This window comes from Talpa europaea, assembly GCF_964194135.1.
Source record: "Talpa europaea genome assembly, chromosome: 4".
NCBI classification, from domain to species: Eukaryota; Metazoa; Chordata; class Mammalia; order Eulipotyphla; family Talpidae; genus Talpa; species Talpa europaea.
The window spans coordinates 115,846,697-115,861,513 of NC_140070.1; the positions used below are offsets into that span (position 1 = coordinate 115,846,697).

Here is a 14,817-nt window from a genome sequence, read left to right on the forward strand (position 1 = left end):
TAAAGGCAATAATGTCCTATAAGCAAAGGAAGAGTTTCAACAGTTATTTTATGAAATGTATATGGGAGAAACTGTTACTTCCACATCAACAGTCTATATGTGAGATTGAGGCAATGTGCAATTAATAAATCATGTTATAAAGAAAAGATCTATTTCATCTATATTCTAAAAACTTAGATCTTATCACATTGGGTGACAAACTTCTTTTTATTGAAAAAATAAGGCACTGTTTTGACCATTTAGGATTGCCTATATTCATGTATATGCAGAATGTTTCACTGGATACCAGATACTGATGTGCTGAGTTCTGTTTTTTTTAAGATTTATTTATTTATACAAGCACTGGGTACAATCAGAAGTGTGGGAGGGTGAGAGAATTCACCAGAGCCAGAGCGGGGGACAGAACAGGCAGACTGATGAAATTCACTGCTGAGGGGAGCAGCGGGCGTGGCAGGAGAGATCTGTTACACCATGTGGGACCCTCACCGGCGGCCGGGGATCAAACCGGTGCTGCAGAGACTGCAGGCAGCTTCACAGCCCACCGTTCAACCGCTGTACCACCAGAGGAGGCCCCAAGAGCACTATTAATAGAAACCCAGCAGTGTATTATAATTATACTACTCACAGAATGAACACACAATTTGATGAAGAAAAAGTTAATATAAAGAGAAATAATCTCTTTTTTAATATATTACTCTCTCAAAAAATCACTCAGAACTGAGTGCATGGTAAAGAGAAAATTGCAAAATGTTTACCCACAAGAAAAGAATAGGTTACAGGGCCTCCCTGGTGGCACAAGGAGTTAAGACGCAACCTATGAAGCTTGCCACAGCCACTGCAGCATGAGTTAGATCCCCAGACAGGGAGCTACCCACATGGCGCAGCAGACCTCTCCTGTCAGGCCCACTGCTCCCCTCAGCAGTGTCTTTCAGTCCATCTGCCTGTTCTGTTCCCTGTTCTGTCTCTGGTGAATCCTTTCACCCCCCACAACTCTGGCCTGTACCCTAGTTCTTGTATGCATAAATAAATAAATCTTAAAAAAAAATAGGTTACAAAAATTCCTAAACCCTTTTAGAATAAGCTCAGAAGTATAAAAATGTGTTTACAAATGAAGCTGGGCAACTTTCCTTAAGAAATTCACCTAAATTATTCAGAACTCCCCAATCAGGCTAGTAAAGAAAACTTTTCCTGATCCTGCCAGTATTTAGCACAACATAGGCTGAAAGACAAAAAAAGAACACACCAAACTCAAACTTTAATCAATATAAGGGGGGGGCCTCCCTGGTGGCGCAAGGGGTTGAGACACAACCTATGAAGCTATCCACAGCCACTGCGGCACAAGTTCAATCCCCGTCCAGGGAGCTACCCATATGGCACAGCAGACCTCTCCTGACTCGCCCACTGCTCCCCTCAGCAGTGTATTTCAGTCAATCTGCCTGTTCTGTTCCCCACTCTGACTCTAGTGAATTCTCTCACCCCCCTCATCTCTGGCTTGTACCCCAATTCTTGCATGCATAAATAAATAAATCTTTGGGGCCTCCCTGGTGGCGCAGGCAGTTGAGTGCAGCACTGTGAAGCTGTCCACAGCCTCTGCAGTGCCAATTCAATCCCCACCGTCCTCGGAGCAACCCACATGGCGAGCAGACCTCTGCTATCTCGCCCGCTGCTCCCCTCAGCAGTGTATTTCATCATGCTGCCTGTTCTGTTCCCCACTCTATTTCTGGTGAATCCTCTCACCCTCCTGCGCATCTGGCCTGTACCCCAGCTCTTGTATAAATAAAATAAATCTTAAAGAAAAAAAATTTTAAATTAAAAAAATATATATAAGAGGGACTTCTCCTCTGTCCATATCTTATATAATCATAACAGTCATGATTCATGGCAGAAATTTTGGCATCTTTAATATACCCTGGACTCAAAACAATGACATAAAATGGGGATATTGAATTTGACTAGTACTCACTGTAAAGTTGATGAGGTCATAGTACAGGTGAAGATGCTTTTGTTTAGTAACATGTATTGCTCCAGATTCATCTCTCTTAACCTGATGATGAAATAAAAATAGCCTAAATAACAGCAAATGTTTGAGAAACTTTTTAAGGAAATGATTTCCATTCATAGTATAAGTGAAAAATACTGATAATTAAAGAAACCATTATGTAGTAAATGAAAAAAAAAAGTCATGCCATGCCATATACCAAACTCGAAAGCATAACTGGCCAGGTGTCTAGTTAGTATTGGTAGATATTTTTAAATAATATTCACTTTGTCATAATTCAGGAAAACCTAACTTCATCACATCAGTGATTGTATTTAGCTAAGGGTTAAAGCATAATATGAGATTGGTGACACTGTGTGCTAAAGTCAAACAAAAGTTCATTTTTAAAAAGTTGCTAAAATGACAGAACTAGACTTTGCTGAAGTGTGATAGTCCAAAATTTCTCAAAAGAACCTCAATTGTCAACATTTTACTGATATGTATATACACAACACATATACTCTATAATCTTCCAACTTCCTTATAATTTGTTCTCGCCATGCTGCTCCCAAGGTGATCAAGTACTGAAGAACAGAGACACAGCATAATATACAAGGACTGGCATGAAATTCAAGACGTGCACTTCAACCTAGGTTTTCTGGCATACTCCCCGTTAGTAGTGTTCTTTTCCCTCCTAAATCCCAGTTACTTTTTGCCTTTACTCGCAGTGTTGACCTCCCTGAACATCTTAACAACTAAACAGCACATAACGTGGTCCTTCATGCACTCGCATCTTCACTAAATCACCTTTCCTGTAGAAAGACTACTTAAGGATCTAGAGTTATGTGTTTAAGAGTAAGTTCCACTATCATAAATGCATAACCAAAGGCAAGTCACTTATTCCTGTTTCCTCATTTGAAAAATGAAAGCACCAAATTGGTCCTATCTTGTTATGTTGACAATGTTTCATAAGCAAAACAGATACTGCCATTATCTGTTCTAGGATGTTCTTAAGCCCTTGCTGAAGTAAATCATTTTGCCTACATATACTTGAAACCCTTGCCCTCCATCCATCGCTGTTTAATATCACCCTTCCTGTGCAAGCCTCTTGAATCACTGCTTTTTTTTTCCTTTTGCTATCAAACACATTTCTGACTTCTCTATCTTCAAATAAAAAACAAGGGCAAAAAAATTTTCCCTTAATATACCTCTTATCTTTAACCATTCTTTTTTCTCTTGCAACCACACACTGTTGAGCTCTATAATGTAGTTTCTACCTTCATTCCATTGTTACTTAGTCTTCTGGAAAAGTTTCTAATGAACTACTTCTTGCATATCCAGTGGTCTCATCTTCAGTCTTCTTCCTTGATCTTTATTTGGTACTGGCATTACCCTGAGAAGATAATGTCCCAAAGCTTTTCCTTCTTTATCTTCTGTGTGATGCCACATTGTCTATTTTCACACCTACCTCTACAAGTGTCTTTTTTTTTTTTTTATAGAGGCATGCTTTATTTATTTTTTTGCTGGTTTGTTTGTTTGTTTTGTTTATACATGCACTGGGTACAGTCAGAAGCACGGGAGGGTGAGAGAATTCACCAGAGCCAGAGCGGAGAGCAGAGCAGGCAGAAGGACCGAAGTACACTGCTGAGGGGAGCAGCGGGCGGCAGGAGAGGTCTGCACGCCATGTGGGACCCTCCTCTGGTGGCCGGGGAGCAGCCGGGGATCGAACCGGTGCCGCAGAGGCCGCGCGCAGTTTCGCAACCCAGCGCTCAACCGCTGCGCCACCGGGGAGGCCCCTACAAGTGTCTTAATAGGAACCACCCTCCCTGTTTCCTCTTGCATGAGTGTCCGCTAAGGTTAGGTATGTATTGGATTTTGAATTTCACAACTCAACTACCTTTTCTATCTTGGAATTCTCATTTATATTCTAGACTTGTGTTACCATCCACCCAGAGACCAAAACAATACTTGAAAGTGCCACTTTCACCTCCACTTTAACATATTCTAACCTTTCCTAATAAGTTTCTTCCCAAGGAACTTCCCCTTCGAATATTTCAAGCTTCTAAAATGCAAAGTTAGAAATGTGGTGTTTCATTCATGTTATTCAGTCCCCAGATCCAAAAAGATCAGAAGCCTAATCTTTCCTTCAAATTATGACCCTAATTCTCACTGCAGCAACCATCCTCATGCAAACACCTCACACTGTCAGCACATAAGCAAAATCTATCTTTTTCCTACTCTTTTAATCTGTTCTTTTTGCCACTTCTACACTGATCTTCCTAAGATATCATTTTAATCACATAATTACCTAAGAACATGTGATGGCTCTCCATTATTAATCTAGGTCAATTTTTTAATGTATTCTGAATCAGAGGTTAGCAAATTTTTTCTCTAGAAGGCCACACAGTAAATTTTTAATCCACTCAGTCTCTGTCACAACTATATAACCCTGCCACCTGTAGTATGAAAACATAAGTAACATATAAATGAATGGGCTGTGTTCTAAAACACTTTATTTATAAAAAACAGTCTGCCAGATTTGGGTCACAGATCATAGTTTGCCAATCCCCTAATATAGATCCATCGCACATATTCAACTTTATTTTCCACCATTGGTATCTCTATGTTGTCAGTTCTATTTATAGAATTAACATTTATTAAGCACCTACTGTCATAGTGGATAGAACATAGCAACAGGGTTGGTCTTTAAATTTATGGCACTTTTAAGTCTAGTGAAGAAGAAAAACGTTAGACAAAGAATTTTAAAAGTCTGCATGTTATCAAAGGAGAAGGTTGTATAGAGGTATGTAGCAGGCTATAATCTCTTCCTGGTTTCTGAGCTTGTTACATGTTTACTTAGTTTCCTAGTTAGTTCAGGAGGTCAAGGAAGGCAGCATCTGCCATGAGCCAGGATAAAGTGGAGGACGGCACAGAGCACTCATGCAGAGATGACAGCATATATAATCAACAGGGGAGATAAAAAAGGAGTAATTTCAGGAGGTTTTGGATACAAGAAGTTGTGGTGATGGAGTAGGTAGGAAGGGAGAAGGGTAAATGAATGCAACTCTTAGATTTCTGGCTGGAGAAATGGGCAGACAATGCTGCACTTGCTTCACTAAACTAGAAAAACCAAAAAGAGATTGCACAGGTACTTTAACTCTATAGCATTGATTCATCTTATTTTCCCCCAATAAGCATAGCTATTCCTTTTGTAGTGTTTGCCATATCGCCTTCATAAAGTCTTTCACGGCCTCTCTAGTCCATACAAAATTCTTCATACTCTGAACTTAATTCAATTTTCAATTCTCATCTCATAGTTCAATCTTTAAGCTGTTCTCTCTAGTGGTAATGAATATACTGGTTTTGCCTTTCAAATAATATTTTACGCTGTGTGAAAGAAATTATGTTTTAGACTTCTTTCAATTGCTTTTTGTGTCCATCAGAGTATAGAGTGTAGAGAACACAATATGTATTAAATGATAATGGTTCTCTAATAAATACATACTAAATGTGGAGAGGTAAACCAGTAACACAGACATAATTACATTCATATATTTATAAATACATATGAATCATTACTTGCTAGTTAAATGAGATGAAACTGAGATATAAATCATAAAAGGATGTAAAGCTGAGGGTGAGGTGTGATTTTTCCATGCTAATCATTGAAGTTTTCAATTGAAAAATCCCTCTTGCCAAAGAATTATACAGCATATTTCTTTGACACAATATTACTGGTAAATCAGAGGGGGAAAAAATCTTACAGCAAAGGACTTTATAACAGATTAAGCATCACATTAGGACTTACCAATAGAAAATGAACAACATCTCCTCTACAAAAGGCAAGCATGGGATTCACATAATTATGCACTGCCACAAAGTGCCAGGCCAGCAAGGGGACACTGGAAGGATCCATCTAAGTTAGAAGGGGAAAAACAAAACAAAACAAAACCCATAACCATTAATATAAAGAAGAGAAAACTGCTTAAAAACAGCACTTGACTAGTGCTCCTTGCTAAAGCTGCTCCCAAGTTCTCATTAAAATTCTAAGAAAGCAGGGACTGACTGGAAAGTGTCATAAGGGACCTTTCTGGGTTGATGGTAATGTTCTACATCCTGATGAAGGTTTAGGTTACAAAAGTATATACATTCATTAAAGTTCAGCAAATGTACAGTCCTCAAGATCTGTGCATTTCATTGTTATGTAAATTTTACACCAAAGGAAAAAGTTAAACAAATATTGAAATCTAGCTAATAATGTACACACTGAATATTTGTGGGAAAGTACTGATTTCTGCAACTTACTTGGAAGTATATATTTTAAAAACATTGTTTGATGTGAGACTAGAAAGATGGATAGATATATAATAAAGAAACCACAGTAAAATGTTAATGGTAGAATTTAGATGGTAGGTAAACAGATGTTCAGTGTAAATTCTTTCAATTTCTCATATTTGTTGAAAATGTTTAAATAAAATGTTGAAAAAAAATGCCAATGAAAACAAAGAGATCCAAACACATACCACCATGATAAGAAATGTTAATGGCAGACTAAGCCAGCTTTGCCATCTGGAAGGGCAGATTTGCTTTCCCTGGGGCCCAGAGATAAACAGAGTACTAACATGAAAACAGAAGAGTGCTCTCCCTCAGTAAAGGGGCTGCTTTCTGAACTGGTTGGGTTCAACACCATCATTCTCCACCCCATCCCCTCAATATCTCTCTTTATATATACATTGGAAGATGACAACTCTTTTAAAAAAATCAGGCAAAAAAAAAAGGGGAAACTGGGCTATGCAAAATACATTCTCAGAAGTTATCATCCCCCAAAGTAAAATACCAGGAACAGAAGCTAAGCAAAGCAGAGGTAGTAGTAATATATGCTGGATATTATTGTGGGGTGTTCTTTATCAGTAGTTCAGGATCAAAGCAGCAGCTGCTTATGAGAGAAAAATTTAAAGTAATAAAGATTTCATGATCCCTAGTACACACCTCTAGTCACCCGTTTATGCTGCTTCGGTCACGTCAAACTAAGAACAGTGATCTCTGGAGTTCTGCCTTCTATTCTACCTAATTGTCTAACAATCTCACAGAATTTGCCACTTAGTTACTTTCTCCATGTCCTGTAAAGTTCTTTTGGCTAACAAGACTGAGGGGCTTACTTACCCGTCCATAGGGAAAAGTCATCCATACTTTCAAGGATGGTTTCAATCCAATGACCAGTATCTTTGAAAGAAAAAATATATTTTAAATATTTACCAAAAATATTCAAATTTTCGTATTCAAAACTTTCAAAAGTCACTAGTTTCACCTTTTAGATACACCTACCTTTGTTAAGGATGCCATGGCCAATAAGGAAAACTGTGTGATGGGATGATCTTTTAACTCAGGCTTAGAATGGAGAGGCTCAATGCAACAAACTTCCCCCTTGGAGCCACTGAACAGACATCTAGATTCACAGGTTCTCACTCCCATCACTCTCCTGAAAATGTAACCAAAACATTCAGAATTGACTTGGAAATGATCCAAAGCACTAGTTTTATTTTCACTAGCTTGGAAACTATGAAAGTCTCCTAACTCCCACTCTTGCCCCCAACAATCCAACTACTATGTGACATCAACGTGATCATTTCAATATATAGGTCAGATGTACCGCTTCTCCTAAAAACACTCCAACTGCTTGTTGCTGTGCATAAAACAAAACCCAAATTCTTTATCACATCTTAAAAGGTCCAGTCCTGTGTGAGCTGGCTCCTTCATACCTTCACTCCTCTCCCACTATTGCTGATCTGCACCAAGTGAGGCTCCAGCCTCTTGGCCTTTCTGTTGCTCCAATAAGCTAAGTTTTGCCCACCTTAAAGCCAGGGTGTTCAAACATCCCTTTGCCTGGAATACTTCTTCCAGATTTTCACATTTGTTGACCAGATTGTCACTCAGGTCTTTGCTCAAACGTTGCCTTCTGAAAAAAGGCCTTCCTGAACTATCCTCAAGTGCACTCCAGCATGCTGACCTGTATTATTTTCTTCACAGCACTTGTGACTATTTGATGGTACTTCATTTATGTGTTGGTTTATTGTCTGTCTCGCTACCTGGTACCTCCTATGTGGAATGTGTATTCTATTACAGCAGCAAGCTCTTCTGTTTCACAGCTATAACTTTGGTGCCTTGAACAATGCCTACATACAGGAGATGCTCAATAAACATTAGCTGAATAAATGAATAGTATTTTTTTGAGCAATTACTTGAGCCTCAGAACTATTAGAAGTATGAGAAATACAAGAAACAAACATTCCTTACCCTTGAAACACTTAAGGAAACATAATACACATTGAATTTTTTTTAAACTGAGCTTTATAAATGTTCTTAAATGTATCTAGATAGTTTTTGCTTTAATTTAAAGAGTAAACAGAGCAATTGCAAGGCAATAAAAAACAAATAACACCTGACTGTTACAGTTATTATCAACTATACTTGAGGGCAAAGCCAAAATTAGTGAAATACTTCAGAAGAGTGGTTCCCAAGTCTGACAAGGAGCAAGTCTAAAATCCCAACTCAGACCCACTGAGATAGAACTGGGGAGGAAGACTTGGAACTCTATGTTCTAATCCTCCCCAGGTAATTATGATACACAACCCAAACCTATTTTTAATCACAGGGGCTTTCCAGACTGCTTCATGCTCAATTTCAAGTTATCAAAACAGAGCTAGTCTTTTCATTTGTCAACACATGTCTTTTAGTCTCTTACTTAAATGTCAATTCAAAAACAGATCCTCCGCTGTCATTGCAAATTGCAAGAGTTGGATCATCTGTAAACTAAACAGAAAAGGAATTTATTTTCTTGCAGATTTTTGAAGAAACAGGCAAGTATTAATTAAAAGGGAAAATATTGTAAAATCTTTAAAAATCAAAAACAAACACATTTAGCAGCATTTGAAATGACCTAAATTAGATACAGTTCATCAATCTAAACCCAAATTCACCTGAATTCAGAACAACAACGGCTTAATATCTTTTTCAGAATCACAATAGCTCAATATCAACTGATCCTGAAGTTCTCTAGCTGAGCTTTTATATTACCTTTTCAAACAACTTGCCATTAAACTAAGTAGAATACTTAGAGAACATGCGCAATTCCTTGGTATTCAAGAATAAAGACAGTAAAATATATTTGGTGTCTTTTGAAAATCAATTTATCTGAATACATTTTCTGAAAAATTGAAGAGTTAATTCACTATATGTAAAATAATTTAACTTTTTATGTAACTCTTCCTAAAATGTGCTGTCTCCTTAATCTTCAACATAGTATATACTTCCGTTATAATTACCTACCCTGAAAAACACAAAATAATAATGTTCACCAGGACAGTCCCATGAGGGACAATAAATGTGAATCTGTATCATACAAAAATGAATAATTTGTGTCATTTACAGTGACCAGTCTCCCTTACTCTAAAGATTGGTGACCCATTCTAAATGGCAAGCCTTCACACTATCAGGACTGATTTAGATACAAGAGGCCATTATAAACTTATTCTTCCTTGACTATATACACAATAAAAAGTCCCACACCTTTGCTCTAAAAGTTTCATTGAACACTTGCCAAAGGATGAAGCATATACCCCAGAGATGTGCAAGACATGGTCCCTTGGAGTGTAGAAGAAATAGCAGAACTCATATTTTTATTTATTTGTTTTTTACATGTTGATATGTGTTTTATAATGTGCTTAAATACTAATACAGACATTTATATAATTTTAAAATAAAAACATATTAAGAATGCAAACCCAAATTAAGTGTGGAGAGCAATGAGTAAGACCACTTAAAAGCAAACAGCTATTGCTCTTAGCTTCAGAAGCACTCACTTACATATGTCTGTTGCTACCTTTCTTCAATATCCACCACCTTAATAATTATTCCCAAGCAACATAATGTAATGGCTACTACTTCTATGCTTTTAACCTCAGCTGCATTCTTCTCTCTCTGCCTTTATCTCTTCTGTTTCCTTTTATTTCTCCAAAGATTTTGTAATTTTCTGCAAAAGGATTAGCCTTTCATAAATATTACAACTACTTATTCCTCCAACTGAGTAATTATTGAGCAGCTACTATGATATAAAACACAAAAATAAATGAGAAACAGATTCTGGTTCCAAAGACCAGAATCCAGGCATCTTTTATTTTTCTTCAATGAATGGTCCTGAGAAACTGCACAGCCACATGCAAAAGAATGAAACAGGATCATTCTTTAGCTTCACACACAAAACTAAATTCAAAATGGATTAAACACCTGCATGGAAGACCCAAACCATAAAATACATAGAAGAAAATATAAGTGATTCTATTATATCAGCATTAGAGATGTCTGTAGGGACTCAACCAACCCCAGTGGCAAGGGAAAAGAAAGCAAAAAAAAAAAAAAAAAAAAAAAGTAGGATGTATCAAATTTAAAAGCACAGCAAATGAAAGTATCAGCAGAATGAAATGACAGCCTACAAAAATGGGAGAAAATATTTGTATATAAATATATCCAAGTAGGGGTGTATATCCAAGGTATATAAAGAACTCGTGCAAACTAACAACAAAAAAAAAAAAGCAAACAACTCAATTTTTAAAGGGTAGAAGACCTGAATAGAAACATCTCCAAAGAGGACAGACAGAAGGCAAACAGACACATGAAAAATTGTTCATCATCACTTTTTATTAGGGAAATGCAAATCAAAACCACTAAAAGATATCATCTCCCACCTGTGAGAATGGCTAATATCAAAAATACTACTAACAAGTGTTGACAAGGATGTAGAGAAAAAGGAGCCCTCGAACACTGTTTGAGGTAATTGGTACAACCACTTTGGAAAACAGTATGGGGCTTCCTCCAAAAACTAAAAAATGAACTACCATGTGATCTAGCAATCCCGTTTCTGGATCTCTATCCAAAGAATCTGAAATCATTAACTCAGAGAGTTATGTGCACCACAATGTTTACTGCAGCATTATTTACAATAAGTAAGATATGAAAAGAATCCAAATGTCCACTGCCAGATGACTGGATAAAGGAGATGTGGTATTGGTACATTATTCAGATAGATTTAAAAAATTAAAAGATTAAACTTTGCCATTTGCAGCAACATAGAAGAAACTTGAGAGGATTATGCTAAGCAAAGTAAGTTGTGACAAAGTAAAATATTGGATGATTTCACAAATATGTACAATATAAGAAAACAAAGCAGATGAACAGACAAAATAAAAATAAACTAATGAACATTAACTACAGAATTGAGCTTACCAAAGGGAAGGAGGGTGAAGGGTAGGAGCAAGGGTACAGGGTATCTAATAGATGGTGGTAGGTGTTTTGTGTGTTTTTTAAATATAACAATAAAAGTAAAAAAAAAGAGAGAAAAAATTAAAATCGTTCAGTGAAAAGCAAGAGTGATTCAAAACTCACTATTTTAAAAAAATCATAATCTATTAAAAGATAAAACAATCACAAACAACCATAACATATTAGAAGTCAGCACATGCCATCTGAAAAAAGTTCAATAAAATTACCATGATATTCAAAAAGGAAAGAAATTCTCTCTACTTTTGTCTTGGTTGTTTTTATTGTTACTAAATGCTTCAATGCTGTTCTGTCACAAAAGACTTTTTTGTAACTAATCTAGATGCAGACATATAAACTCCAGATGCTTGCAGACATTAAAAAGTATATGTATGGATACCAGAGTTCTACACAGTTAAGCAACCAAATGTGTACATGATTAAAATCTAGAAGATCTATTTTAGAGTACCCTAGTTACAATCCTTTACCTTTTATGCTTCTGAACTTGGGCTTAACAGCACACAAAAACCAAGGTTCACGTTGTATTTATAAATAAAATCTGTTATCTAAGTTGGTTTAATTTTTTCAGGCCTGTAAGAAGAAAGCCAAGACTCAAATCTTAATGCTTTTCCTCTTTAGAGGCTTGATAAAAAATAAACGAACAGATTCATTTCTAAACACAATCCAAACCTTGATTCTTTCACATTTGGGGCCTTGAATCTATAACTCCCAACAAAATGTGACAGAGCACACCATCTCAGCAAGACAATGTTGGTGGAGTAAATAAAATGTAAAAAGACCTTTTAAAATCTCCACGAGTTTTCAGCAGGGCACTGACTGTCTTTGCTGCCAAATGCTTGTTTAGCATCACATCAATTTACTTTTTGCTTCTATATTTATTTAACACAACTTGAGCTGAACTTTTCTATGCTAGCCCATCTCTAGTTTCCACATGGGAAAACACCTTGTTGAACTAGTCAAATAAAAGACTGTTCACTATCAAGCATTCTATTTATAAAGAAATTTACTTAGAAGTGGATGCAAAGGCATAATAATAAAAATTATTAGAAAAAGAAAACAAAGTTATTACCTTAATATGCAATATTGCTGTTCCTGGAGGATGAGCATCTGTTATTGATCTTAGAAGTTTTCCACTGGCTAAATCCCACATAGTGATCTACAAGACAAATAAATGCTTTAAAAACAAATTTATTGTTCCTTTTTGGACTTAAATAACTTGCCTTCTGGCTGAAATAATCTATTCCTGGTCTATAAACATTGCAAGCAAAGAACTATAAAGTTAAAACATAACCCAAGCTTGCAGGTCCATTAAAATGTGGGCCTTTATTCCCTCTTCATCTATCCCTCATCCTGCCCAACCTACTTATCCCTTTAGATTTTAAATGTTTTTATAGTGAGGGATAAAATAAATTTCTCTAATGAATCAATCTCTTTAGCACTGCTAAAAGTGGTAGGAAAGGCTTATTGCCAAACCAATGAGTTGATGGCCAAGTCAAAAGATGAGAAAAACCTTAACTTATTGCCAGTTTCAGAAGTAAAAAGAAATATCTATAGTTTTCTAGGAACACAGTAATAAGAATACCCAAAAAAGCAGCAATAATTATCTATATTGTCATAAGAAATACATTTTGAGTAACTGCTTGGTTGGTTTATAAGACCTATTTGCCTCTATAGACACATGGATTAGGATATTAAAAATTACATGCTTTGGCTCAGTAAATAATAAACATTTTATTTATTTATTTTTTAAAAGATTTATTTTTATTTATTTATACAAGCACTGGGTACAGTCAGAAGCGCGGGAGGGTGAGAGAATTCACCAGAGCCAGAGAGGGGAACAGAGCAGGCAGAAGGACCAAAGCACACTGCTGAGGGGAGCAGCGGGCAGCAGGAGAGGTCTGCACACCATGTGGGACCTTCCTCCAGGGCCAGGGAGCAGCCGAGGATCGAACCAGCACTGCAGAGGCTGCGGGCAGCTTCGCAACCCAGCGCTCAACCGCTGCGCCACCGGGGAGGCCCTAATTAAACATTTTAAATAAAAACAGACTAAGCAAGTTCAGGCTAACTCTACAGATGTGTCACTTTATAACACATACTTGGTTCTTTAGCTTATAAAAGCCATTTGCGAGAGGGGCGGAGCAACATGGCGGCGAGGAGACGCTGCGAGTAAGATCTCCCATTAAAAAAAGTTAATAGGGAGGAAAAGCTGCAGGTCCCAGTGAGAACTGGGACACGGAAGATAAACGGACGACTCCAGCAAACTGCCCGAAGAAGAAAGTTGCCATAAAAGAGGACAAGAAGGGAGGGAAGCGCAGAACCCTGCTCCCCTCCCCCGCCCACAGAGGCGGCACTCTCTGAGCGGCAGAGACGAGGGAAACAACAAACCAAAACGCCCAACAAGAAAAACGGATGCAGCAAGTGGGACTGTGAGTGGAAAGGAACTATTTCAGCCACCACACCCCGTGAACGGGAGCTGAGGCGAACCCTGCAGGATCCACCTCGGAGGTGAGCTCCACGCGCCATTAAAAAGAGAGCCCCGCCCCCCAGGAGGAGACCAGCACCAGCACACAGCCCCGGCCGCCCGGTAAGCTTGCGCGAAAGCCGCGCTCGGATTGCAGCTGCCCAGGCCCCTGTGCCTGCGACCTAGGCTTGCGGGGAGACGGCGGAGGCCCTCCCTGAGTGAGCAGGAACAAGGTGCCCAGGCAGGGGAGCGGGATTCAAAAGGCGCCATTCCCGCGCCACTGATCTGGGCTACAGCCCGCGTCCTGGAACTGAGGGCTTTGGAACTGAGACCCGGGCGGAGGCCCTCCCTGAGTGAGCAGGAACAAGGCGCCCAGGCAGGGGAGCGGGATTCAAAAGGCGCCATTCCCGCGCCACTGATCTGGGCTACAGCCCGCGTCCTGGAACTGAGGGCTTTGGAACTGAGACCCGGGGCACGAAATTAGGGGCGTGGGTTCCCCACGACGATGGGACACAAGGCAGACACAGCACCCCAAAGCCGTTGAGGTGTACCCTACCATCCCCGCTCTGCTCCCTGTCCCACGGGGTGGAAAATCAGCTCCCCAAGGGCTCTAGGAGAGATCTCTGGTGCCACCTAGCGACTTGACCCCAGCACAGGCTACTGAAGGAGCTAGTGGCCAGCTGGGGAGTTAGCCCACACCGGGCCCCTTCTGAACAAGTAGTCTGAGCCCACAGGGAGAGCGAGCACCCACAGCCGGGGCAGACCAGGCGCGCAGAAGAGTGTGCCTGAGACCAGAAGCGCAGGGAGTGTGTCCCACATCACCATTTTAGAACAGGGACATTTCTTCAGTAAAGACTACCTGCAGAAGGCTTCCTCAGGAGCCAGAGGTGAGCGGGGGAAGTTCGCCCACGCCAGACCCCCTCTGGCCTGCAGTCCAAGCCCAGAGGGGAGCAGGAACCCACCGCCGGGGCAGACCAGGGGCACAGGGGAGTGTGTCCCCACATCGGCATTTTAGAACAGGGACCTTTCTCCAGTAAAGGCTGCT

The 14,817-nt window shown here is 39.1% G+C and overlaps 1 protein-coding gene across 3 annotated transcripts in view; it reads right to left on the reverse strand.

Annotated features, from left to right (window-relative positions):
* Positions 1 to 14,817, reverse strand: part of VPS8 (VPS8 subunit of CORVET complex) — a gene marked incomplete at its 3' end in the record, with an annotated part of 188,721 nt that overhangs the window by 144,159 nt on the left and 29,745 nt on the right. For all 3 annotated transcript variants that reach the window (XM_084231488.1, XM_084231489.1, XM_084231487.1), the window contains 6 exons: positions 12,381 to 12,467; positions 8,721 to 8,788; positions 7,304 to 7,457; positions 7,142 to 7,201; positions 5,787 to 5,894; positions 1,964 to 2,044 (listed from right to left, as the gene is read on the reverse strand). In XM_084231488.1, coding sequence (XP_084087614.1) covers positions 1,964 to 2,044; positions 5,787 to 5,894; positions 7,142 to 7,201; positions 7,304 to 7,457; positions 8,721 to 8,788; positions 12,381 to 12,467 — 558 coding nt within the window. The remainder of the gene's footprint in view (positions 1 to 1,963; positions 2,045 to 5,786; positions 5,895 to 7,141; positions 7,202 to 7,303; positions 7,458 to 8,720; positions 8,789 to 12,380; positions 12,468 to 14,817) is intronic.